Source organism: Lampetra planeri, unplaced genomic scaffold (assembly GCF_965212315.1).
Source record: "Lampetra planeri unplaced genomic scaffold, kcLamPlan1.2.h2 scaffold_1829, whole genome shotgun sequence".
Lineage (NCBI taxonomy): Eukaryota > Metazoa > Chordata > Hyperoartia > Petromyzontiformes > Petromyzontidae > Lampetra > Lampetra planeri.
Genome location: NW_027614572.1, coordinates 1 through 24,889, shown reverse-complemented (window position 1 = coordinate 24,889; position 24,889 = coordinate 1). Strand labels below are relative to the sequence as shown.

The 24,889-nt window shown below is 42.2% G+C and overlaps 1 protein-coding gene across 1 annotated transcript; it reads right to left on the bottom strand.

Moving 5' to 3' along the window:
* Positions 1 to 119: 119 nt before the first annotated feature.
* LOC144739991 (dedicator of cytokinesis protein 9-like) lies at positions 120 to 23,853 on the bottom strand (the record flags this gene model as incomplete). The annotated part of the gene is given in 24 exon segments (XM_078622881.1): positions 120 to 238; positions 337 to 460; positions 551 to 643; positions 727 to 792; positions 874 to 1,061; positions 1,186 to 1,265; positions 1,384 to 1,506; positions 1,970 to 2,019; positions 2,021 to 2,053; positions 2,254 to 2,376; positions 2,591 to 2,801; positions 3,099 to 3,250; positions 3,333 to 3,407; positions 3,844 to 3,896; positions 4,897 to 4,924; positions 4,926 to 5,072; positions 7,092 to 7,202; positions 7,204 to 7,227; positions 7,481 to 7,576; positions 9,284 to 9,353; positions 10,762 to 10,844; positions 12,101 to 12,169; positions 15,970 to 16,086; positions 23,692 to 23,853. Coding segments are annotated over 24 exon segments (2,397 nt in total), but the record flags the coding sequence as incomplete, so codon positions are not given.
* Between the last annotated feature and the right edge of the window lie 1,036 nt (positions 23,854 to 24,889).

Here is a 24,889-nt window from a genome sequence, read left to right as displayed (position 1 = left end):
GGTGTGTGAGTAATACAGTACAATGTGTTGCTTATCAACTAAAAGCTGACGTCTTTTTTCCGACCTGATGAAACTGGAACACAGTCAACTTGGTTTTCACTCTGAAAGAAGAACTCTACCTTGCTCGCACCCTCCTGACAGCTGAGGTATCCAGCAGGCAGGTTGGCAGCCACTGGGATCTGACTCTCATTCATGATCACTCGTCCGTCTTTCAGCAAAGGCAGCCAGGCGTAACCCACTGAAGGCAGAGACACAACACAGTGACTTTGTCTCAGTGATGTAAACAACACACGTCTGTGCACGTGTGGAGACCACGGTGAAAGCACATCAAACTACCTTGCATCTCAACCACATCTCTCTTTTTGGTGCTGGCCTTGCTGTTGCTGTCGCAGCTGACATGGTAGAAGGTGAAGAGCAGGTGGTGTTTCTCGTGGAGCTGAGTTGGAAGCTCAATCTTAAACTGAGAGATAAAAGCACATTCCATTAAGGATCATTTGCAGCTGCCTCGAATGAGCAAGCTGAGGCTTTCAAGACGAGTGGAAAATTGTACTTCGTCATAGAATTCAGGGTTTTGCTGGTGATGTAATACTGCAGCAAAGGCATTTTTGGTAAACAGGGGTCCTCCAGGTCGACCATGGATGCACTGCGGGAAACAAAATGGTCAGTTTGTCACTGTGGCTGATGACAAAAGTCTTGAGAATGTGTAGTTGCCAATTCTGAGCGTACCTTCAATGGAACAGCCTCTTCCTCGTCTGAATCCTTGAATTCAATGCAGACAGCGATGTTTCTCGCCTGTGTCACATTGAGAAAAGTAGTTCCACCATGAGACAAAAGGTCACGATCAGTCTGAATGTAACATATCATTAGTTTTACCTTTGCAAAAGACTTCTGGCTGTCATATTTCAAGTGCTTTGGGTAGACGTAGAGGTGATTGTTGTATATTGTGAAAGGCTGAGAACACTTGGCTATGCATGGCACAAATTCCTCCACTTCAAAGAAGATGTTGGTCTTCTCCCTCAAATCAAACTGCTTCACAGGAATGTAGGATGAGGTAACGCAGTCTACACACAGAAGCAGGAGGGAGACACACGAAATAAACAGCATGCAGGTAAACGTGACCCATCTGAGCGGGAACAGATCATAGCTTATCATGTTGGTGCGTGGGGCGAGGTTGAGGAGGCTCACTTGTCAAGTCTGGAGCTACATTGTCAATGGTAACATCAAGGTTTCCTAGGATTACAGGCAGCTTGGCCATCTTCTCTGGCCTGAGGAAAGAAACTTCAGTTAAGCTTTCGCCAATCAGGAATATTAATCAAAAGCAAAATGGTAAATGAATTCCTGTCCAGTTCATTTCTTAAACCTTCTCACAGAACAAATACTAACTTTCTGAAGTCTGCCAGCAGTTTGAGCATGTCCTCATTGGACAGCTTGTTGCTGTCTTGTCTGTACAGAGAGGAAAAACGAGCACTTTTGTCCAACGTCCCTGAAGCATCCCTGAACAACGACCTGCAAGAAAGAGCAGGAAAATCAATCAAATTATCACACTGGATGTTACAGTCCAACAACACAACACCCTCTGTCCCCTGACCCTCAGTCAGGGCGTGGAGGAGCTGAAAACCCCTTTTAACAAGGGAAAACCTCAGAATTGAATCACAGAGGGTTTATGTGTCTCCCTGGGACGGACACACCAGTAACATATGTTGCATGTACACATCAAAGTAAATTTGTTGCAAGTAATTCAGTTGTGCAATGACTATAACTGTAATCATTACTGGAGACAATGGTGTAATCAAGAGTAATTATTGAGTAAGGCATCCTCCTTTGCTAGTTCCCTCCATGACCGTAAGCTTGATAAGTAAGTCTGTTCTCCTGTCAGTCAGTTGATTTGCCTCAAGAACTGTAACTTTCCCATCACTACTCATAACATATATATATATGTATAACTTCTTGGTTGAATGAGGTGAAGTACCTTGCTGCCCAGGCAAAAGGCATCCTATACTGGCCCAACCGACTACACGCCCAGTTTGGCATTTTTCAGGACCTTCTGGGCTGCCTACAGGAAAACAGTGAGTTAAACACAAATCAGTAGCATCAAGCAATCATATAATCATCAGGCTGCCACAAGCACAGAAAAACTATAGCTTGACTATGTTGTGAAACTGATCAGCAGTAGGAAAAAAAGGTCTGAGCATGATGTGGAATGAATTTAGGCCAGCAGTGAGACTGGTTGGAAGTTGGAGGGTGGGCGAGCACCTTGGTGGAGTCTGAACTCTTCATGTATGGCTCGGCACAGTGGTTGATTCCCCCCTGAAGCACCTTCTCAATGCGAGCCACCAGGAAGATGTCTGGGTGGGGGCATGTTACTGAGAAAACACCCTGTGAAGAATTTTTACACAGATGTTAATGTTCACTAGTAGATTCAACACATTCAAGCAGTTGTGAACTGCAGTTGTATGTTTGTGTATCATTAAAAAAACAACTATATATTATTTTTGTTAATTTGTTAATTTTTTTAATAATAACATTCCTCTTATCATTATTATTGTTATTATATTTCTAAAAATGTATTAACTGAGTTTTTTATTTTCACCTGTCTGGGATACTGCATGGCCGTCTCCGGCACGCCATAGACCAACCGTCCTTCAGGATGAGCGTCCCCTCCGCCGTTCATATACTGAATGTTGTTGCTGGGCATCATGCCCCTGACGGACGGATGGTTTAGATCCACATGGAAGTCAGAGGAGATCTTTCTGCCATTCTGGATGTCGAACAGCGACAGGGTGACATAAAATGGCTCCACCCTAGAAAAGGAGTAGAGTGTTGAACAGTTTTTTTTTCAGCCAGCTGGATGAACACACACTTGTGCATCATGTCAGTGTCTCTATGGAGACAGTTTCTGCTGGGAGAGACAGCAGGACATCAGACCTCATTAAAGAGTTTGTCTGACATCACTGAGCTTGTAGTGTGGTTGCTATGCCAACAGGCCTTCAGCAGCGAAAATAATGAAGGTAATCCATCCAGCTGCTATAACCAACCACCTCATCCATATTTAGTCATGCAGATAATTACGTTTCTATCATTTAGGTGGCGAGCGAAACATCAGTCTTACGTTTGTTGTTGGTCCTTCTTCGTTCTCAGCCACGCAGCTTTGAAGATTGAAGGAGAGGTCGTTGCAGTTTACAAGAACACGCTTGCCAAACTTCTCCTCAAATTGCTTCACATCAGGTTCTATTCCAGAGAAATCGAGTTTCTAAAGACAGAATAATAGAAGCTGTTAAACTCAGCGAATTGGTTCCTTTTGTCACAACCTGAACGTGCTTTAGAACTCTTACCTGTGTGTCAGGGTCCAGGGTAAACAGCTTCAGTCTGGTCTCATTTCTCATCCTGGATTCTATGTCTCTTGTGCTCTGCAAAGAGGACAAACAGTTTTCTAACTGGCATGAGATGTCTCTGCTAAAGTGGCTTTCTTTTCTACAGGCCGATCATCCAGCGCAAATGGGCTCAGTGGTGAGTCAGGTACCACAAGAATGTAAAAACCTGAACATATAACAGAATGATTATATCTTGTCGCTCATAATTACAGCACGATGAAGTTGTATTCAGTATTTTGACATAAAATCTATTAGAAAAAACATTTACAGCATGTGGGTCATCAAAAACTAGGAGACATTATTCGGTAATGACTGCGCTAAATGGTAAAAGTCATCCTGTGAAAACAGATCGCGAGCAGTTTAACACAAGTCAAGTTGAATGTCAGACGAGACCGAAGAACATGAATCAGTGTGAAACCAGTAAGTTCATCGTCCCTCTGACTTTACAGAGGTTTCAGATGGTAGGATGTACCTGAAAGCTGTCCATGCTGCCGGACGAGCTGTCTGACTTCCCAAGATCGTCATCTAAAAAAAAAAAATGTAAGTATATAAGGAAATCACTTAACATTGAAAAAAAAAAAGAGAATAAAACAAAACGCATATGTTAACAAACCTTCTTAATCAGATTTCATGGACAGACTTTAATACTGAACGAGAATGTAAGCACAGCAAAGGCTTAAACGTAGGATTAGACATGTCTGCTCAGACTGTTATCATCAAAGTCAAAAGGCTGCTCTGTCCAGCCGTTTTCACCATAAGCTTTTGAAGCACTTTAACAAATGTATTATCATTACTATTGTGAAATGTCAGATGACGATGTGATATTTATTCAAATATTGATCCCTTTTAATCATCTCAGTCCACATGGCTCAGACTGTAACATCCTGGAATGATCCTTTAATGGCTTTCCGACATCTTTAGTTCAGACAACGGCTGGAATCGAACGACTCTCAAAGGATTGAGAGGCATCATTCAAGAGATCTCAAATATCTGTGCACACAGCACAACTCCAGTTCCTTACACAAACCGTGATTATTCAAAGCGTTAGGCAGATTAGATCTGCATTTTGTGCAGACGCATACACCGTCTTTCCGCCACCACTAAGCCTCCTATGAGACAGGAAGTGAGTATTAACATTCTGGGTGGTCTGGTATCACATCGCCACAGAAAACCCGTATCCAGGACAGGGAAGAAGCTGAGGAGACGTGAGCCACAATGCGAATGAATAACATCTCATTTGAAGACATCCCTGGCTATAAACTGCCAGAGAAAACAAGCGTGATCTTGAGTTGTGGTTGATTTTTTTTTCATCACAGATATACTAAAGATAATCTGTATCAAGCTACATAAATGAAATACAAAGAGCTTTAAAGGAAACTATACTTTAGCGTAATGTTTCCTTTATGTCTGCAAAAACCTTTGGATGACGCTGTGGATTTTTTAAAAAGATAAACTCTTTGTGAACTTGGATATTTAGTTTGGATCCATTGATATTTGTGTTCCTTTGGGGCACAAGCTTACGCACCGTCATGGATCTCTCCATTCCTCTTCTCCCTGCATGGCTATCTCAAAGCTGCTGTGCAAAATCTTGTTGAGCGTGTTGATCCAATCCTCCATCTCCCCCTCGCTGTCTGCGGCCAGCAGGTAGGTGCTCTTATCCTGCATCTTAAGCTCAAACGCAAACCTCCGAACTTTGTTGTTCTGCAACACAGTGAGAGATTGAAAGAAGTCAGGGCACACGTGAATTTCACAAGAAAGGATTTGTTAACTATTCGACAGGAAGTATTATTTTTTAAGGTATGAAATACACACAAGTGGAGAGGCTGTGGAACTTATTATTGCTGGCTCACAACCTCAACAACAACAACAACAATAATAATAATGGAGACACAGTAGTATTGTCACCTCATAGCGAGAAGATCCCTGGTTTGATTCCATGCCAGGGTTAATTGGTCACTCTAAAATGCTTGTAGGTGTGAATGTGTGTGTCAATGGTTGTCTGTCCTTCATGTGGACCTGTGATGAGCTGGTGACTCGCCCATGGAGTACCCTGCCGCTGACAGCTGGGATTGGTTCCACCACAAACCATGACCCGTAACCGGAGCAAGCAGGAGACGATTAATTATATTACTATTATTATTATTGATAATAATAATAATAATAATACACTTAACAGTAACCTTTCATACAAGTTTCATGTAGTTTCAAGTATGCGGTTCATTAAATAGTTTGTGAAAACCCACGTATGCACAGTATTACTGGAAAAATTGTGGAATTGACTGACACTATTTACTGGAAAAAAAAATGTACGATATGTGAGTCACTGTTTTTGGGAAGAGGTGGATGGACTTGAATTAATTGCCACAAAAAGCAGATGGACGGAGAAAGTTAGGGAGGGAGGGATAGAGTATTTCCATCTGTGCAACAAAGCCTGCTGACCTGCCAGGACCGCCGCAAAGGGCTTCTGAAGTGCGACTGAGGGGAGTCAACAGCAAATACAGATGAACTATAACCTCCAAACAGCCCAGAGGGAGTGATGTCATCTTCCCATTTTGGGATTTATCTTTTACTACACTGCTTCTGCCGAGGTACAGCTGCTCAGTTTGTCACAGTTCAATAAAAGCAGTTTTCTTTGGAAATTATCATGTTGTTATCAGCCATCCGTGGGTTATTTAGGTTTTTTTTATGTAGATTTCCTAAAAATGCTGAAACAACAGAGTGGGAGTAGAAGCAACATAATCAGCAGGCAAACTAAGTAAAAATGGAAAGGGGGGGTTAGGACAGAAATAAACCTAGATAAACAGGCCTAATTATCTGCTATGTGGACTTTTGCATAGCTGCACATCCCCTCTGACATCACAGTATGGAGATCCAAACTTTAAACACTGGGTTGATGAGTTTGTTTGAAGATATACTGGCTTTTTAACAAAGCGCACAAGCGTATTGAGCCTCAGTATGACATCACTCCAGATGTTATAATGCACAGTTAAACATCTGCAGATGCACACGCAGAGAGAGTTGGGTTTACGTCACATTACCTTTTAACCTCTGCAGAGTAAAAATTACTCAAGTCCGCTGAAGGACTCTTGTGCTATTCAGGAGGTGGCTGAATAGTGTGGGTGTATCATCACATTAATCACAGCCTGGTTTGACGCTATCTGCTATATTTGCTGTATTTCCACATATCGCTGTTTTGTAGTGCTTATATACTACGATTATATATACTACTATTACTACTACTATTATAGATGTATAATTCAGCCTGTGCACATAGTGGATGTATATATTTCTGGCTGTATACTGCATTTAATTCACATTATTTACACCTTATTTTATTGATTCTTTTGTTTCATGCATACATTTATACATTGAATATTTTATCTAATGTTTTTTGTGTAATTTTACTGCAGCTGTTGAAACAAAGGAATTTCCCTCTGGGATATATAAAGTACTTCAATCGATTGTGAGGCACTGCACGGAGCTGAGACCTCAACATTCACCTTGTTATAGTAGGTGAGAGTCAGTGAGAGTCACAACTTGACCTTGTGAGAGAGTGAGCTCAGGTTTCAGGGAAATGGAAAGAGAGCAGAATAGATGCTTTCAGCAGCAGTCTGTCAGAGCCAATAGGTTTGAGGTTTTGTTCCATTTTAACTGTTACACTGCAACAACAATACATCAGCAGGAAGAATGAAAGTTTATTTTTGGTCATTTCTGCCGTACCTGAATAACACCCATACAAGAGTCCAGGAAAATGGTTCCTTTGGGCTCTTTGGAAATTTTCTCGTCCTTGTAGAAGTTCAAATTGTAAGAGCCATCTCCTAGCTGAGTGAGGGTGGAAATATCTTCTCTTGAATGACTGAAAAAAAAAAGATAATTTTATTTCTTATCAACAGTTTTATATCCACACTCAGATAAAGGCACTGGTCTTACAGTCTACACTTGTGAACAGATTATTATTTTATATACAGTCTATATTATATACAATTTATGTAGACTCTGTCTTCACCCATTTTTACTTATTTCTCATTTCCTCAACAGAGTGGACTTTTAAGTAAAAAACAAACTAAAACAGTTTAATATATATAAAACAGTTAAAGTTCAAGTCTCACCCTCATTGTAACACTGATGGCACTGTTCATGTTGCCTTTACATAGCCAACCATGTTTTGAGATCCCATCCTTCTGTGATCCCAGGGAGGCTGTATCCTACAGGAGACAAAAACGGGAGGTGAAACAAGATACAAAGAACCCACAGAAAAAAGTGGGAAAAAAATCTTAACAAGTCCGTCAACATTCTCAACATCTTAAAATTTACATTGGAAAATGGCACACATTGCGACAAATACGACCATATATCCAGCGAACGCCCTGTGTTTTCAAAGGAAAATGTCAAAACAAACTGATATACAGGGAAAATATATCAAAGAATCCACAAAAACTGTTGGGTTTTCGTAATGAATCACCAGTGCTGACAACACGCCCTGTCAACAGTGGTACTGTGCAGAAAAACCTTTCATCCGCTGGTTTCGAGATGACACAGAGCTCAACATGATGTAAGTCTGTCTCAGTCCAAACAAGCAGGCAGAAGAACATTAAACAACTATGACTGAGAACCCAAATAAATACGAGGATCTTCTCAGCGGATCCATGACACACGTACCCGATAATGTCACATGTCTATGATGGGCAGAATGAGATGACGTGAGAGAAAACGCAAAGCTGTCAGAGATCCACCAGCCACCATGATCTGTCAAAATAAACCCACTGGGCAGAGGAATAAACGAAGGGGCAACATGGACAGTCTCTGCGGCCCTGCCCTGGTTCTGATCATCCTTTCATGGGAAAACCATTTCTTTTCCTTGAAAGGCCCCAGTGAGGGAACAGTTAGACACTTGTTCATGCTTAGCAGACTAAATGGCCTTTCAAGACATCACCATTCTGTTCCAGCATCACATTATCCTCTTATTTCCCTTTTCTCAGTCTATAAGGCTTTTTTTTCTTAGTCCTGGCAGGAATAGTTTTTAGCAATCCCCATGAAGTGATGTGAAAAGCGGCTGGTGAGGCTCAGTGCCCATTTCTCCTCGTCAATGTCTAGACAACATTCCCCAGAGGCACAAAACACTGGCTTCATTTCCGTGTGACGCAGTTAAAGTACACCTAGTCAAAGACGATACGAACCCCCCCCCCCCCCCCAAATCAGCCACTTTTATTAAAATATTATTGGTGTTCCTAATCCTATTGTTCTATCTGCTCCAGGAGTGTCCCTGAAGTTTGCATTTCAGGTAGTATTATTACTATATTAGTACTTTATTTGGCCAGTCGAGGGCGTACTTTGAAACACAGACAAGGCTAGCATCACCACATTGCAAAGCATCCGGGTGCCATAGTACTGTGGATCATGTTGGTATCAGTCACAGCCTTTGTGTAATCTTTGATCAGCGGTTCTCATCTGTGAGACGACTTATGAGCCCACAAGTTTGTCCAACGATAATAAACACTGATTTCAACGTTGCTAGAAAACACACCCCAGATCATCTTATGTGAAAGACTTGAAAACATCATTGTGAAAAAAATGAGAGACATGGTGTGCCAACAAAAGAAAACTGATTGCACATAATTCTTTCCATTAAACTCAGCTATTAGAGAAAAATGTCTTAATTTCTGTAACACAATGAAAACTGGAAAGTTTAAAGTGGAGTGAACTGTCGACAACATGGATTTAATTTAATACTGTTTTTCCTGGACGCAGCTGCTACTCCAAGGGTGTGACTGTCTCGGAATGCGATTAGAAACAGGATAACTGAAATTTGCAATAACAACTGCAGTTTGGTTTGAGCTAATTTCCATGTATATTACAGGACGACCACAACGATTATCACAATGATTCATCCTGGGGAAAAGAGGGAAACTCACTTCGTCTTTATCGACATCCTCATCCACTTCAAAGACATGGACAGGCAGCTTGTCAGGCCTGGACACTTTGCTGTAAAACATAAATGTTAGTATAATAAACAAAACAGATATAAATGGCAACCAAAATCAAGACAAAGTGCATAAGGCGACCACAGGTTGATGTACGAGCACTATGTGACAACTGGAACAACTCTGAGCAACATAAACTTTAACATTTCCCTATTAGTTACAGTTCTCTGTATGACAGTTCAAAAGCTGTGTGCAAGTGTGTATGTGTGTTTGTCAGGGCAAATCATAGCTTAAGATCATTGCTAATATCAAGTCAAGTCAGATCAACTTTATTTATATAGCACATTTACAATCAGCATGGCTGAACCAGTGCTTTTAAAAATCAACAACACAAGAACAGGCAACAAAGGTAAAAGTGGGTAAAACGGATTAAAATAGGCAACGATTGATTGGATAGAAGGCTAAGCAATATTAAAAGCAAAGGAGAAGAGGAACGTTTTTAGGTGGAACACTCCTAGGCTCTGGGCAGCTCGAATGTGGATGGGCAGCTCGAATATATATATATATATATATACACACACACACACCACACACACACACACACACACACACACACACACACACACTCATATATACATCATTCATATGTCCCACAAATTGATGCAGCAAAGTCTACATTTCTAATAAATCCATAAATCTACATCTACATTTCTACTTCATCAGATAAGTAATAAACCTGGGTCACTGTGACATTTGGAGTGAAGGTGAAACATACATACATAATGAAACGTACAAAAATGAACCAACACAAATACATATATGTGTTTGTGTGTGTGTGTGACTGGCTCAATACAAAACAAAAGACTAAAAACATTTTTCAGGAAACCTGCCTGTTCACGGAAACATTTAAAAGTGTCTTCCGGAAAATGAAAGCATGGTAAGAATCCTATGAAGTGATGATGATACAGCATGTCATTTCTCATCACACCATTGTGCATTGTTTTACCTTTCACAGCCAGTGAAGTGACAAACCATTTGGCGGCAAAGATAATGTCAAGGTCTTTGTCAATTCTCAGTCTAACATCAGAGCAAAATTGATATTCTCTGGGGAGGAGGCCGCTGCCGATGACACAACCTCCCGACAATGAGGGTGGTTTCCACTGTTGTCAGAAATTATCCAGTGCACCAAAAGACGGAAACACTCCTTTGTTAAGGATTATTTGTGTTGCTGTGTTTCCTTGAAATACTATCATGACAACATTGTCAGGAGCAGGAAAACAAAAGACCCAAAGTCTGCGTGCGTACTGTGTGTTTTCATTTCATTCAAAAGTCCTGGCATCCTTGTATTACACGGAGTAGCTGTTCTTACATGCCCATGGTAAGAATGTGTTAGCACACAGTACCTCTGTGAATATAGCATGCTGATGATCCGAGAGTTGTTTTTTTTTTTTTTTTTTCGACAGACTTACTTTGGAAGCTGTCGAAAGTCACCAGAATAATCCTCATACTTGTAGTTGACAACATGCCAGTCAGTCTTGTAGGTCTTAATGCACTGTGAAGACATGACAACTGATCAAAAGAAGCAAAAGGAAGCTGTGAAATGCATCAAAAAACAGAATGTGGTGCAGTGGTGTTTTCGGACTGAGTTCAACCTAACACTACGCTGGAAACAAACTAGTTTGTATGTTAAGTAAGCATTGTTACAGTGTTTAAAGCTGCTCTTGACACAGTGAAATGAAAACTGGAGTGTGTGTTTACACTGGGAGGGTGTCTCCACATGTTTTTCTGGGAAATAAGCATCTGTTCATTGTAGTAAGTGACAGGAGCAGCTCGCTGGCGTGTTTTCTACCCCCGCAGAGCTGCCGGGCCTGACAGACGTAATGCAACCTGATCAGAAATGGAGAAACCGTTGCGTGTTTATCTCCACAGCTGTTTCTGTGATGTCATGCAATACTTGACCAGGAGTTATTTCATCTTTGAGACGTTACACACGTCTTCTATAACAGTGACCTTTCACCCATTAGGTTAACGGTGCTACGTATGACCACATAGTCACAGTAAACCAATAGGATTGAATGGCTGAATGCTAGCTACTGTGTATGCAACCAGAAGAGCCCACTGTGGACGACAAAACTTCAATTAGACACTGACAACCTCTTGAATATCAATTACCTGGAGAGTTGTAAATGGAAATGACTTGGCTAGAATCACTGTTGGTTGTGTTAGCCTAACATTTTAGCTAGCATTAACAAGCTATCTGCTTGGTAGCTAGCTAAATAGAAAGTAACACACACACACACACGTGCGCGCGAAGGAGTCTCCATCAAATGGGACATATGAACTTATCATCTCTCTGGATCTTCTGTGATGTGCTGGATGCATTAGCGCTAATTTACTTGACAAATTGGATAATGACTCATGACTGTCACGGTTTCACAGTGATGTGTGGTGTGAAAGCGAGAACAATTTCTTAAGCTTTTTGACCTTTTGTACCAGACTTTCCTCATACAGCTGTTATTTCTTTCATGTTATTTAATTAAATAAGCTTTCTTTGCTTAATTAATTACAGGGTTTGTTGCTTTACTTTGGCTAATGGAACAATGTACTTACATGTGGCCTAAACTTGCACTACCTCACCGTAAATACAACATCTGTCAGGAGTGGATTTAGGTGGGAGTAAAGCTCTGTTGTATGTTGATACTACATCCCCCTCACATTGATTTATTACCCAACTTTCCAATTAATGGCTGGAAAAAGCTATAAAGATTTTATATTGTTCTGTACATTCTCGCTTTAATTCAGCCCTACCTCTTGGACAAACAGACTCTGGGCCTCCCGTTCTGCATTTTCAGGCACTGTAGGGTAGAGAGTCCCGCCCTAAACGCCTTAAAGTTAAAATCTGCAAGAGAAACAAGATATTACAATAGGAAACAACAACAGCATCATAGAGGTGAAACTAAACAGAGGGAATTTCACAATCAGGACATAACAGTGTGTGGGCTGGGCTCAGCTTGACACAGTTCTTTTTCAAACTGATGTCTGTCTGTGGGTCCGACAGGGGAGAATGTGCAGGAGGCATAATGATTTGACACGTCTGATCACGTTCAGCCGAACCAGACTCCCTGAACCTCTGTCATACAGCTGGACTCGGAGTGATCAGCACCTCCAATGCCTCCTTAAAGCCTTTTGTCTCAAAACTGTCCCATTCCCATCTGCACGTACGCCGAACTGATATAGAGCAGAACGAGTAAAAGCTCGGTATCGTATCGGTGTCTCCGCAGAGCTCACAGTTAACATAAAAAAACAGTATACAGTAATATCAGCATTAGACAACAATGGAAAATAATTGTCTTCTTATGCAGAATCACCTTGGTAAGAAATTCTTCATAAGAAAACATTCACTTTCCAGTGGATCACTTACTGATAGTTGTGTTTCAACTATCAGATGATACTACAACAGAGGTGATGGTACAGTAGATTAATCCTCGCTATAATTCCTTGTATTTCAAAATTGACTCATTCAGTATAGTGTATCTCACTTAGATGAGCAACCCTAATGATGAATGAGAGTTTTAGAAAAGCACTGGATTTTTTTTGGAGAACTAAATCTCAATCTGAATCAGTGTTTAAAAGACACCAGAAGAAAACGGCCTTATCCCCCTTCTCAGCTGACCTGCTGCCACATGTGAGAGCATGTCATGAAAATAGATCAAGAAAACGATCCCGATTCCATTAGGTCAGTGCACAGGGATTATTCTCACTGTAAAACTGAAATCATTTAAACCCACATAATCCCTGTGTGTAAGAGTCAAATATAAATACGAGCATTAAGTAAAAGCAGTTCGGTTGACTTAGTTAAAGTGCATCTTGGTTTCATGCAGCTGCGAGCTGAAGCTGTGGTTTCACTCTTCTACTGCTACCTCTGAATGCATTTTTTTAAATAAAGTGCCAATGCTTTACAGTTCATCAGACTTACAGATGTATCAAGTCAGATCAGTTGTTGTCACGGGGCTTGAGTGTCGCAGCAGTGTTGTCCCCAGTGACACTAAAGGAAGACTGTATAACTGGTTTTAGCTTTTCTCCTCATCATTTTGAATGACCTGTGACTGGTTCGACACATTCCATACTGTGCTGATATTGTGAACATGCGGTCTTCCCTTCCTCTCTGCTAGCCAGGTTTCCTGCAGGGGAGATGACAATCTTCAATATCCATGCCGCACAAATAAATATACTCAGAGGTAACAGGAAGTGGGCAACGGGAAGCATTTAATTGGGCTATAAGTCACCAGAGAGAACCCCAGGCTGGCTTATCATTCATATCCTAATCTCACCTTAACAACCATTTGACAGTGAAATGATTTTTGTAACAGCCATAGGAGGTAGAAAAGGTAAGTCTTCTCTTTGCATGGGCTTGAGCACATGCCAAAGGCTCAAGGTTCATGTGCATCAACAAATTTCCACAGGAGCACTGGAATCAGGACCAAAACCTAAGGATCAAAACCACACGATACACACTAAAGACTTCCTCCCACTACTACAAATAAAGCCAAAATATCTTGTTGTATTGTCTCAGAGACACAATTTAGAAAACCCCGCAGATGAAATAACAGCTAAATATTTGTTACTGTGGTAAGAACTCTAAAAAGGCTAAAGCAGCAGTGTCTGCTGGTCCAGAAAAGTTAATGACCCTGAAGATGATTCCAACTGTACTTGAACAGTGGGGAGGCTGGAACATATGTTATGATCAGTCATGTGCCTCTGCCCCCCCCCAAGTCAGAATCACCTGTCAGCCCAGACAATGGGACTGTCTGTATGTAAAGCTTGTATGTTATGTTCACAGCAGGGGCCTGGAGGAGAACGATGTAAGAAAGTCAAGGGTGCCCTGCTGTCACCCAGCTGCCACGCCTGAGCCAACCTCGAGACAAGTTCTACTGAAGACATTTTCTACACATTTTCAGGTTTGTTTTTGTGAGACTGACAGCGCTTCTCACATTTTACCTTTTTCACATGGCGCAACAAATCCATACAGATGTACATGATGTACAGACGAAAGACAGGGTTTTTGGCTTTGGACAAAATATTCTGTTAGCAACATTAAGTCAAACCAAAACTGTGTTTAACTGTATGTAGTTTGTGCCACAGGAAAGTTGTGTCAGCATGAACAGGCATTTGCTTTTTGTGGTCTGTGCTTTGCATGCAAAAGTTATTGTTGAAGTGTTTGATATTTGGGCTGACTAGTAGAAAAAAACACACATCTAGTACATTCAAGTGACAGAAGTACTGCTATAAACATATTTAAAAAATGATATGCCAAACTGCAAACTACCCATTCAGAACCCACTGAAATGATGTTGTATCATCTTGTTTCACTAAAACAGCAATGATGATGCAGCACTGTGGTTGTTCGAAGAAAAGTCTTAGTTCTCGGATGCTGGAGGTTTGAACCAACGCACTGACTTCCTGAGTCCCCTCTACCATGATCATGGCTCCGTGAAATGACCCTTGAACGTGACGCTGCTGCAGCTGTCTGCCTGAAAATCCCATAAAATGAATTCCTGCAATGAAATGACTTATCCCTCAACTTCTTTCACTGATCAACACTACAAGTTGTTAAATTTCAGTATAAAGCTGTAATCTTCTTTAGGTTTTATTGGACATTTTCTCAAGTTTGATCTGTTGCGAGGTGGTATAAGATTTAAGCATTTGTCACAGTAATAGAGCATACTGATTCTGACATTGCTAGCAGGTGTTCCAGGTGAACCCAGGTATTCGCCCTCGCCTCCTCCTGTCAGTCCTGCCCAGCAACTGGATCACAGACACATTTGTCTGTGAATTCTACAGTTTTGGAAAAACCTTCCTTGACTGAACATCATGGAGAAGATTATAATTTCCAAGGTGCATCTCTTTTATTTTATTTTCAGTGAAATTAACATTGACTCTTTCATCTCTATTAAAAAGTTCAGATGGGGGGGTCAATCACTTTTACACTCAAACAAAATAAAACATGCATACATTTGACAGAACTCATCATGCCAATTGAAACTTTAATTGCGAGGAGAGCTATGACACGAAAACAACTAAGCTTTAACTAAAAGATAAGGTCTGATTTGTTGCCAAACAATTTGATGGCCACAATTCAGTCAAAAGAAAAAAAAAAAAAAAACATTCCATTTCCACTTCCAAGTCCCAGCTCTGGGCCAGATTTCCATTTTCATATTTTCCAGCTGGAACGTGGAAAGTGTGAGAGAACGTACGTCCTGTACAATGTGGCTGCAGATAACATTGGATCCGTCACGACATACTATAGAATAAGTCAATTAAACAGATGGCCCCTAACCCCCTCACACAACAGCAGGGAAGGATGTAAACAAAGGAAAGCCTCTGTGAATGACCCACCAAAGACTCACAACACTGGCCACGCCTGGACCACAGGAAGAGACAGCAAAAGCCAAACAAATACAAGAAAGAGAACAAATGGGAAGGTGGCCACCGCTGTTGTTCAATAGAACTGCTCAGCCACTGAAACTCCTTATTTGGTGGAATGTTTCATCCAAAGCACCTTATTTTTTTACCTGAGAAGCCACACTAGAACTGAACAGTCAAAACAGCTGCTTGACAGACTTGACGTCACTTCCACATGACATTGAGATGTTGCACAAAACCGGCGTTCAACTCACCTCAAAGTCCTCAAGAGGGAACTGCAGCATGTCTCGCATGACATCGCTGAGGATCTGTGTCTTCCTCTGCACCAGCACATTTTCGTAGTCCAATGGCTCGATCACCTTAGGTTTCACCTGGAAAACACACAGGGAGAACTCTGTTTCGACTTACTGTCTCTATCGAAAACAGCTTTGTCCAGCTGAACTAATACCAGTATGTTTTACTTTTATTGAGCTATTTTCATCTCACAGATGCTTTCACTGAATGTTTTGTTTCTTTTTGCACAATATTATTCAGACAAAATGTGAGCAATGGCAGTGCAGTTGTGTGTCCTTCGGTCATTTCCATGAACACAACTGGACCCTGGAGCTTGAACTGCAAATTGTGAATACCTTTTAATCCAGAAAATTCACCTCTTGTGAACTGAATATTGTACTCGCCCATACATGATTTGATTTTAATAATATTTTGACTAAATGTTTTAGACTATGGAATCAATCATGCGCTCACAGTCACCGTGTTTTCAGGTCTGTGTTTCACCGTTTGTCTCGCTGCTATCTATCTCTCCTTGCTTAGACAGTGATCACCAGTCTTTCTGTGCGGCATCATGTTTTCACTGATGTTTTCATTACACACTCATGTTTTCATTACAACAGTCACAGCCTGGATGACGGAGGATAGAAAGCACGGGCTGGATGGCCGGACATGGTGCCACCATGTCTGGCAGATTCAACGGATTCTCTCATCCACAGAGTGAGCAACACTTTTTTTTACAGTCCTATCTGGATGTATCACACATAGTTTACAATTGAACTCCTGTTTTTCTTCCCTTCACTGGATAGTAGAGATTAGCTGCGGTGAATGAGGTCAGGACAGGTAAGTCGGGAAGGAATGAGCGAGACCACCTCATTCCATGCCTCATTCCTGACATCTCTACATCTTTAGACACAAACAGACGCCCTGCAGCACCAGACACCGAAGAGCATCAGCTATTGTACGCACGTATAATTAGTCAAACAAATGTCCGGGGAGGAAGCATCATAGTAATGTGGGCTAAAGAAGCAAAGCTACAATGGACGACGTGGCTCAGACACAAAAGGAGCAAACAGCGAACCGCCTGAGGACATTTAACATCCTCACACACAAACACAGGATGAGTTGTGCATAAGTGGTGTGTTCCACTTCCAGAGGACGTCCGAGTTAGCAACACGCAATGAAGTAATTTCTGAGAAAAAGAGTTGTTTGTGTTCCAATTTCATCACAACATCCGTAGGTCCGTTCCTGCACTAGCTAGCTCTTAGATGATAAACAACACAAGGGATTCCGCTCACATCTACACCGCAACAACATTCCTGTAGACAACAAATACAGCAGTTCTTTGTGTATGAGTCAAAACACACTTTATACTGACAGTTGATAGAAAGAGCTACTGTACTGAATTCCGAACTCAGGTTCCCCTGACGTGTCCGAGTTGGATTAGAGTTGGTTAGAAGGGCGTTCCATTTGGCAACTTCCTTCCTTTATACTACTTTTAGATTTGGCAAAGTAAAAAAACAGCAAACCCGGAAATACTGTGTTAGCTGAAACATTAAGCTAGTGGTCGATAGCGTTTGCGAAAAGTTGTACATACTATATATTCTATGAAATAGGTAAAACCAGCTGTTACATGATCGTTTCCTTAGTCCAGACCATGAACACTTTAAAGTACAATGAGCACTTTTTCTCGATGTAACGCAAGAAAGAAAGTTATAGACAATAAAAAAACATTTATTGACGTGAGATGTCCATATTTTGTTGATTCATTATTCAGAGAATGTGAGACAACCAGATTCTCCTCAAAGCGTGGTTTGACGCGCAAAAAGTGATGATGATGATACCGATGATGTATGAAGCAGTGACTGATTTGGCTGCCTGAGCAACAGGTACAACAATTCACGGAATCATCAAATCATTGTACATTTGGCTTTTTGGAGGATCGTAGATTGCAGATTTTAACACGTTTACATGTTAACATGTTTCAACTGATCTCCAGTTCAGCAGTGATCTCACATTCAGTGGGTAAATCCATCCACAGTCAATCAGTACATCAGAGATTGTGTCCTGCTCCGTCTCTATTCTCTCACTTGTATCAAAAACCTACTGGAACTATGTTGAGGAAAAGCATCATGTCCACGCTGACTCCACTATCATCATCATAGTTTCATATGAACATTTAAAAAACGAAAAAATTGGTGGGTACAAAGTGACTGTTGCCAAAAATGGCGGGTCCATGTACCGACTACCCCCCCACAAAATCGATGCACATGATCGTTCACCTGGCAACACAAGTGCTCTGTCATTCCCGCTCACCACAATGCTGACTAATGCTGCTAACCTAATCACAACTTATCCATTAATATCATCGTAGTCTCTGGAACTTTTTAATGGTGGACTGTCACACAGGAGATTTCACAGCTGTAGTTGTGTTTCTTCGGTTTCTACAATACAATATTAGCAGTCTGTATAAAAATAACAAACTGGTGCAAGGAGTATTCAGAAGGAATAAAGACATCCCCACTCCCTCTCCATGGTGATCTCGCAGCTGTTTAGCTACAGACTCCCACTCCTCCCATCCCTGCACCCTCTGACAAGCTTGAACAATGGTGCTTTGTCGGCAAACTTCCACTTGTACTGTTCACATTGGATCTATAGAGGCGGGACAATTATAGGGAATGATCCTTCCATGTTCAGAGCAGGTTAAGGTTCACTTATGAGCCAAATAAAATCTTTTACAAGCCCAGGTAATAATGGGGGAAAAAACCTGAAAGGATGATGATGATGCATCCTCTCAATTAGTTTAGTGGTGTTAAAGTCCAACATTCCTCTTTTTTCGGCTGTGAGCATTTGTTTAACATGACAGTGTTGTGTATCATGATAGAGGTGACATCACATGACACCTGCGCCAAGACTTAATGACTATGCTTAACCATCACAGCATCACCTTATCCTAACAAGATCTTTTTCACAGAACAAACCAAAAAGGGTCCCATGTATGGATATACATCTAATTGTATCCTGTTCAATGACTTACCAACACCTGTGGCACTGCGTCCACCTCCGCCTCAGCCGAGCCCTTATACTGCTGAGGGCTCTCAATGACTATCTCCTTCTTCGGAGATTTACCCGTCCTTCCTTGCATTGTCAACAACCGTGTTAAGATATCTTCAGGCAATATTCCAGAAAGACGTCGACAGACAGCATATCTGATCCTTGCGCTCTAAAAAGTTTTGGGAAGTTTCTCCTGCACAGACTCCAACAAGCTCCCTCCCGTCTCCAAGAGCTCTGCCGGTCTGAGCACTGGACTCACACCCACACTGAGGAGATGGCCCCTCCTACGCTCAGCTGTGCTGCCTGGGGGAGCTAAAACGCCCCTCGCACACGTTATCTGACCCCGCACCATCCACCTGCATGGAGACACCAAGGCAAACAAAAGACAAAACATTCCTCAGGTCTGGTCAGTGACTGTCCCCACCTTGAGTCTGACAGCTGAAATAAGACCTAGTTAAATGAGGAGAATGAGACGAAATCCGGCTGTTTCCACTTCCACGGGTTTGAATTCAAGGTGAACTGGTGAATTTGACTGCACTGATCAGCACCGATTTTCCACGTAAACATCAGAGATAAGATGTCGGACTGACGTCGTCAGGTTGGAGCACTTCCGAAGCAAGGTGTGCCAAACTTGACCCACGTTAAGAGCTCAAGGTGGCCAGAGCGGAACCTGTTCAGTTCCGTCAGGCAGGTGAGAAGTGTATCACAGAGGTCGACACAACAATGTGACACAAACATGAGTCACTGAAGTCTTTATTGCTGGCCCGCGTGACTGTAGCTGATAGAGGCTGTGTGTAATCACAGAGGTGAGATTACGCCCAGCTTCTGTCTTAGTGCTTGTTGATGCAACTGCTCGAGGGGCATTCCAACATGACGCAGCCCCAGTCAACCCACCAAGGAGTGGGCCCGACCTTACAGATTCCTCGGTGGGCCACAGCGGGGGAGGATGTTATCTTTTCAAGCCTGAGTCACTTTGAGGCAAAGGAGTGAGTCCAGGTCAGCTTTCCAGCTGCTCCTTTTCCACCGTCACTGGCTCCTACAGGCCCCACACAGGGCCCGTAGGACAGAATTACAGCCGAAATCAGTAATAACAGGAATATTTGTTGAATATTAACTGACAATTCCTAGATTCAATGAATGATTTATAGATGATTTACAGCCAAGTCTGAGTGCAGATGTTTAGGAACCTCTGCAAGCATCTTTCTTGTCAACACTGGTTCAGAAAGTTAGGAAATACTTTATCTTCAGCATAAAAGTTGTTTTCAAAACATCCTAGCTCATTCAGCCATGTGACAGAAGTGATATAGTGAGGTGCCGGTAAGCATAATCAAAAGCTGACTGAAGTGAAGTCTGCGTGACTTTATTTAAAAAAAAAACAAAAAACAGAAAAACAGTGACATGCCTGGAGCTGTAGTGTAAACTGTATATAAAACAATGAAAAGCCAAGATCTAATTGTCATTACTCTTCTGTACACTGTTTGCATTACTGCTCACCTGTAAATGAAATAGTTTAGCTTCCTCTGACAGTCACAGATTTAGATGTCTGGTTCTGACCTTTGACCTCTGTTCACCTGTTCCCTCTTAGCATCAGCTAACTTATATTTCATGTGCTATTTCAGCAGTGGCATCAACCATCTCACATTGTTTTTTTTCCCCATTCGGTTTTTCACAGATGTAGAAGAAAATGTACAAATCTGAAGACAAATCTCAGTTATCTGCAGAACGAGCTCTGACTCATCCGGAGCAGATGTTGACGGTGTTTACTGCAGTAGCACATTCAAGCCTCCGAAACAAGTGTTTATCAAATCAACAGCTTAATCCATATTCCGTCACGGTCTCATCCTCTCAGTTGATGGTTGCACCGGGTGCCTGGACGTTACGTGCAGCTCTCAAGTTGTGATTCTGACCAGAACTGGAACTGGGCTGCTCCGTTACATAACAGGGGCTTGATGCAATGACGAGGCCTTCACAGTATGAGCTACAGCAAAACAGGGTGTAACCTGGAATGGAAGAGAAAACACAGCCCACCCCTCCCCAGTCAAGCCCACCGCCCAGACGTCTGTTTTCAGTCAGTCCCGGGGAGAGCACTGAGACTGAGAGGTTATCATGGAGGATCACGAATACATGCAATGTCTGTGTTAATAAGAAGAACGAAGAACAATGGTATATACACAGCGAACATGAGTTCATCAAGAAGCAAACACAGTCGTGATTATCAGTTGTGCAACTTTAACATTTAACTTACAACGAGAATGAATCAGCGCAAGACCTAAACCTTACAACTGCTTAATTGATCCATGCAAGACGTAAAAGTGACACCAGCGTCAACAAAGAAGAACGCTGCACTGACGTCTGACTGCTGCTGCCCGAAAGCCTTAGCTTAAGTACAGTACACGAGCCTGAGTGCTGGAGATAATGGTCCCATGTGTCAGGCAGCAAGTGAGCACGAGCGCACACGCGTGCACACACACACACACACACACACACACACATACATACATTCTTGCCTCACGATACGATAGTTTATGAACTTTATGATTTAATTAGACCCTAGACTCAAGTCTCCGTCCTTAAACTGATGTTCCAATAAGTTTCAGAACGTGAGGAACCGCCTGAGTCTCCTCAGTTTCACAAAATGAGCGATAAATTCAAATTGGTTCTCACGCACTCACTGTGGATCACTGACCACCTGCCAAATTTACCTTCATCGTCTAATGTTACGCTTCCTCTGATTGGTTCAGCAGATTCAAGCCTGAAACGACACCAGAGCTCCGTCCCTGCCAACCCAAACCAACCCAGTCAAGAAGTACGTCCACTACGTTTTGTGGAACTGTTTTTTTTTTTTTCATCCTCTGTGTTATGTAAACAGCCTTCCTGCTGTAATTCATCAACTCGCAAACACTTTTAACCGACAGCGTAATGGACTCATTAGACACAGTCCATTGAAAGCAAACCCATCAGGGGTAAGCAGGAAGCCTTGCTTCCCAAAATATGGGATGAAAGCAGCTTTTATCAGACATCAGCGCTTTCTTTCCTTGAAACAACATTCCTCTGATAAAACCAGCAGCACTTCTGTTACAACGACTGTTGTTGGCCTCCACCTCTGACACACATATCTGAAGAACGTGAAGGAGATGTGACGCTGCAGTGTTTCATTCATTGAATACAGGCATGTTGAATGACAGCTAAGACACCTGATACATAACTTTTTGTCTGATTGTTCTGTAGAAGAAGGGACGCTGGGAGAAGGCTTATCATCAGTAAAGCAGCAAAAACTTCAAGCGTGACACCTTTTCCAGAAAGCTTTTGTAAGTGTGTGTGTGTGTGTGTGCATGTGTGTGTGTTTGTGTTTGTGTGTCCTTTCACTTCATCAGTGAAGCGATGACGCGCTGCTGCAATCAGTGGGAATTAAGAGCGAACCTGAAGGTTTATATCTATAATCTACCCTAATGGATTGAAAAGTGACTGAAACATTTTCCTACAATAAAAAACACATTCTGTATTGAACGTCATTCATTTCTTATTTCCGTCTCACTTTTTTTTGTGAAGCAAGCTGTGATTTCTGTCTGTAAAAGGTGCTATATACAAAAAATACTCCTTATCTGTCAGAGTGACACATTCCTGACACATTTCTATCTTACACAGAGTAGAGCACATACACACTTTCAACTATTGATCTGTCAGACTGCTGAAAGCTGACAGAGGATTAATTGATGATAAGACCATCGCTGAGCCAAGAGAGACAACTGTGCCCTTGACCTAATTCCCTGCTCACAGCCAGGCCACTGTCACTCAGCTTCTATTCCCCACGAACCATCAGGGGAAAGGAAGCGAAGCATCTCACACACACACACACACAGCAGTGAGTAAACACAAACAAGAAGGGCAAGACAAGCTGGTACGAAGCCCTGCCAAGCCTGATTCACAGATGAAGAGCGGTGATTGATTTCCAGCAGACACAGAGCTGACTGTCCCCCGCACCCTCCTCAGCCACATCCCAGCCTGCAGAGGCTTTAACCCATGTTGTGCTTAGCGAGAGGCAAGATCCAGCCCTCCTCCTGCCCTACATTCCATCCTGTGGATACCAGCGCTGTGTGCATCTGGAAATCTGTCCAATGAAATGAATGGGAAAGAAACCAATCACCAGTAACTGTAGTTTTGCGTCAGGATTGGGAGAAAGGCTGCACTCAGCAAAACAGCACATAAATATGCCTCATATTTCTACAATTTGAATCATTTATTATCTTCATGTTCTGCTTTTTGCTCGAATAAAAAATTAGGGAAGAGATGCTGCATAAATTATTTGCCGAGCAAACGTGTGCAGTACGAAGGAATTTCACAGCTATTAGACACTGACACATTTGTGCCAATTATAACTCAACTAGATATGATTATTTACTGTTTAACTCATCAAGCTAAACTTACTAAAATTCAGAATTTAGTGTCCCTGCGTCCGTCAGTTTTCATAGTAATTTTTCATAGTAAGCACTTGTACATTTGTAGCAGTATCATTTTTCTGGCTTTTTACGCATAAAGAAATGGATTTGTTTACTGAAACTTGATTAAACAAAAACAGCAATTTTTTTTAGGCTCAAACTGTGTAAACACACAAAACAGACCCACACCCACGCACACACACACACCTTCAGAACTCTTGGTGTTGGTAAAACACGCGACTCCCGCCGACTCAGAGCTCGCTCAACTTCAGACGGCCCGACGGGTTCAGCGGCCCCCTTACAGATGTAGCCACTACAGTTCCTCTCTAAGACCGTCCGCAGCCCATCAAACACCACCGTGCTGGTGGTGCACCCCATCCCTCCAGGTCCACGCAGGCATCAGTCAGGAGAGCCTGACCCAGTTTCCTCGGCTGTCCCCTGCTCCTCCCCTGGTCCATGATGTGACCCGCGAATCCACAGCTTCCACAGCGAGTGAGCCTCCAGTCAACAACATCCAGAGGGAGGAGAAGGAGTTGGAGAATGAATTCACACACACACACACACACACGCACACACACAGATAGGAGTGTGCAGCTCCAGTCGGCGTGTGAAGGAAAACCTCAGTCAGCAGTCGAGATGCAGTGAGGTAGAGCACAGGACGAGGGGATGGGAGGGATGAGGGATGCTGAGCGAGCTCTGCGGCTGCTCATGTGCACATCTGTCTCACTTCTTTAATCACTTGTTCATTCTGCTCTCTAACCGCCGTCTGTATACCCCCCCCCCCCCCCCCACACACACACACACACACACAGCGTTCTTGTTGTTATTCCGTATTTGTAACTACACATGAAACAAATGAACGTGTTTTAATCTGGACTCTGTGTAACGTGGAGTAAATGGGTTACAATAAATGCGATCTTATATCCAGGGGGAGAGTTGTCTCCACACACGGGCAAACAGCAATATGGCTGAATGCTTATTTAGTTCAGCTGAGAAACCAAAGCCAATGGCAGCATGAGCAGATGACTCCATTTGAATGGATGGCAGATATGTAATATGCAGTAATCAGCCTCCTGTCGCTACAAAAAATACAATATGTATGAGAAAAAACCCTCCCTAACGGCACAGAGAGCAGAGCAATTGTCTGTCTCTTATTATTATTGTGCACGTTTTTGTTGTGTGCAGCGTCCTTGAGTGTTGAGAAAGGCGCCTACAAATAAAATGCATTATCATCATCATCATTACCAGTATGTCCACCATGAAAGGAGACAAAATACAAAGTATTTGTATAGTTTTGACCTGTTTAGCTCATTGTATTTGTGCCTACTACTTAGCTTTTTACTGTATTACATGTCTTGTCTTGTTGGGAGCTGCTGCAACAATAAAAGTTCCTGCTGGAAGAATGAATGATCGT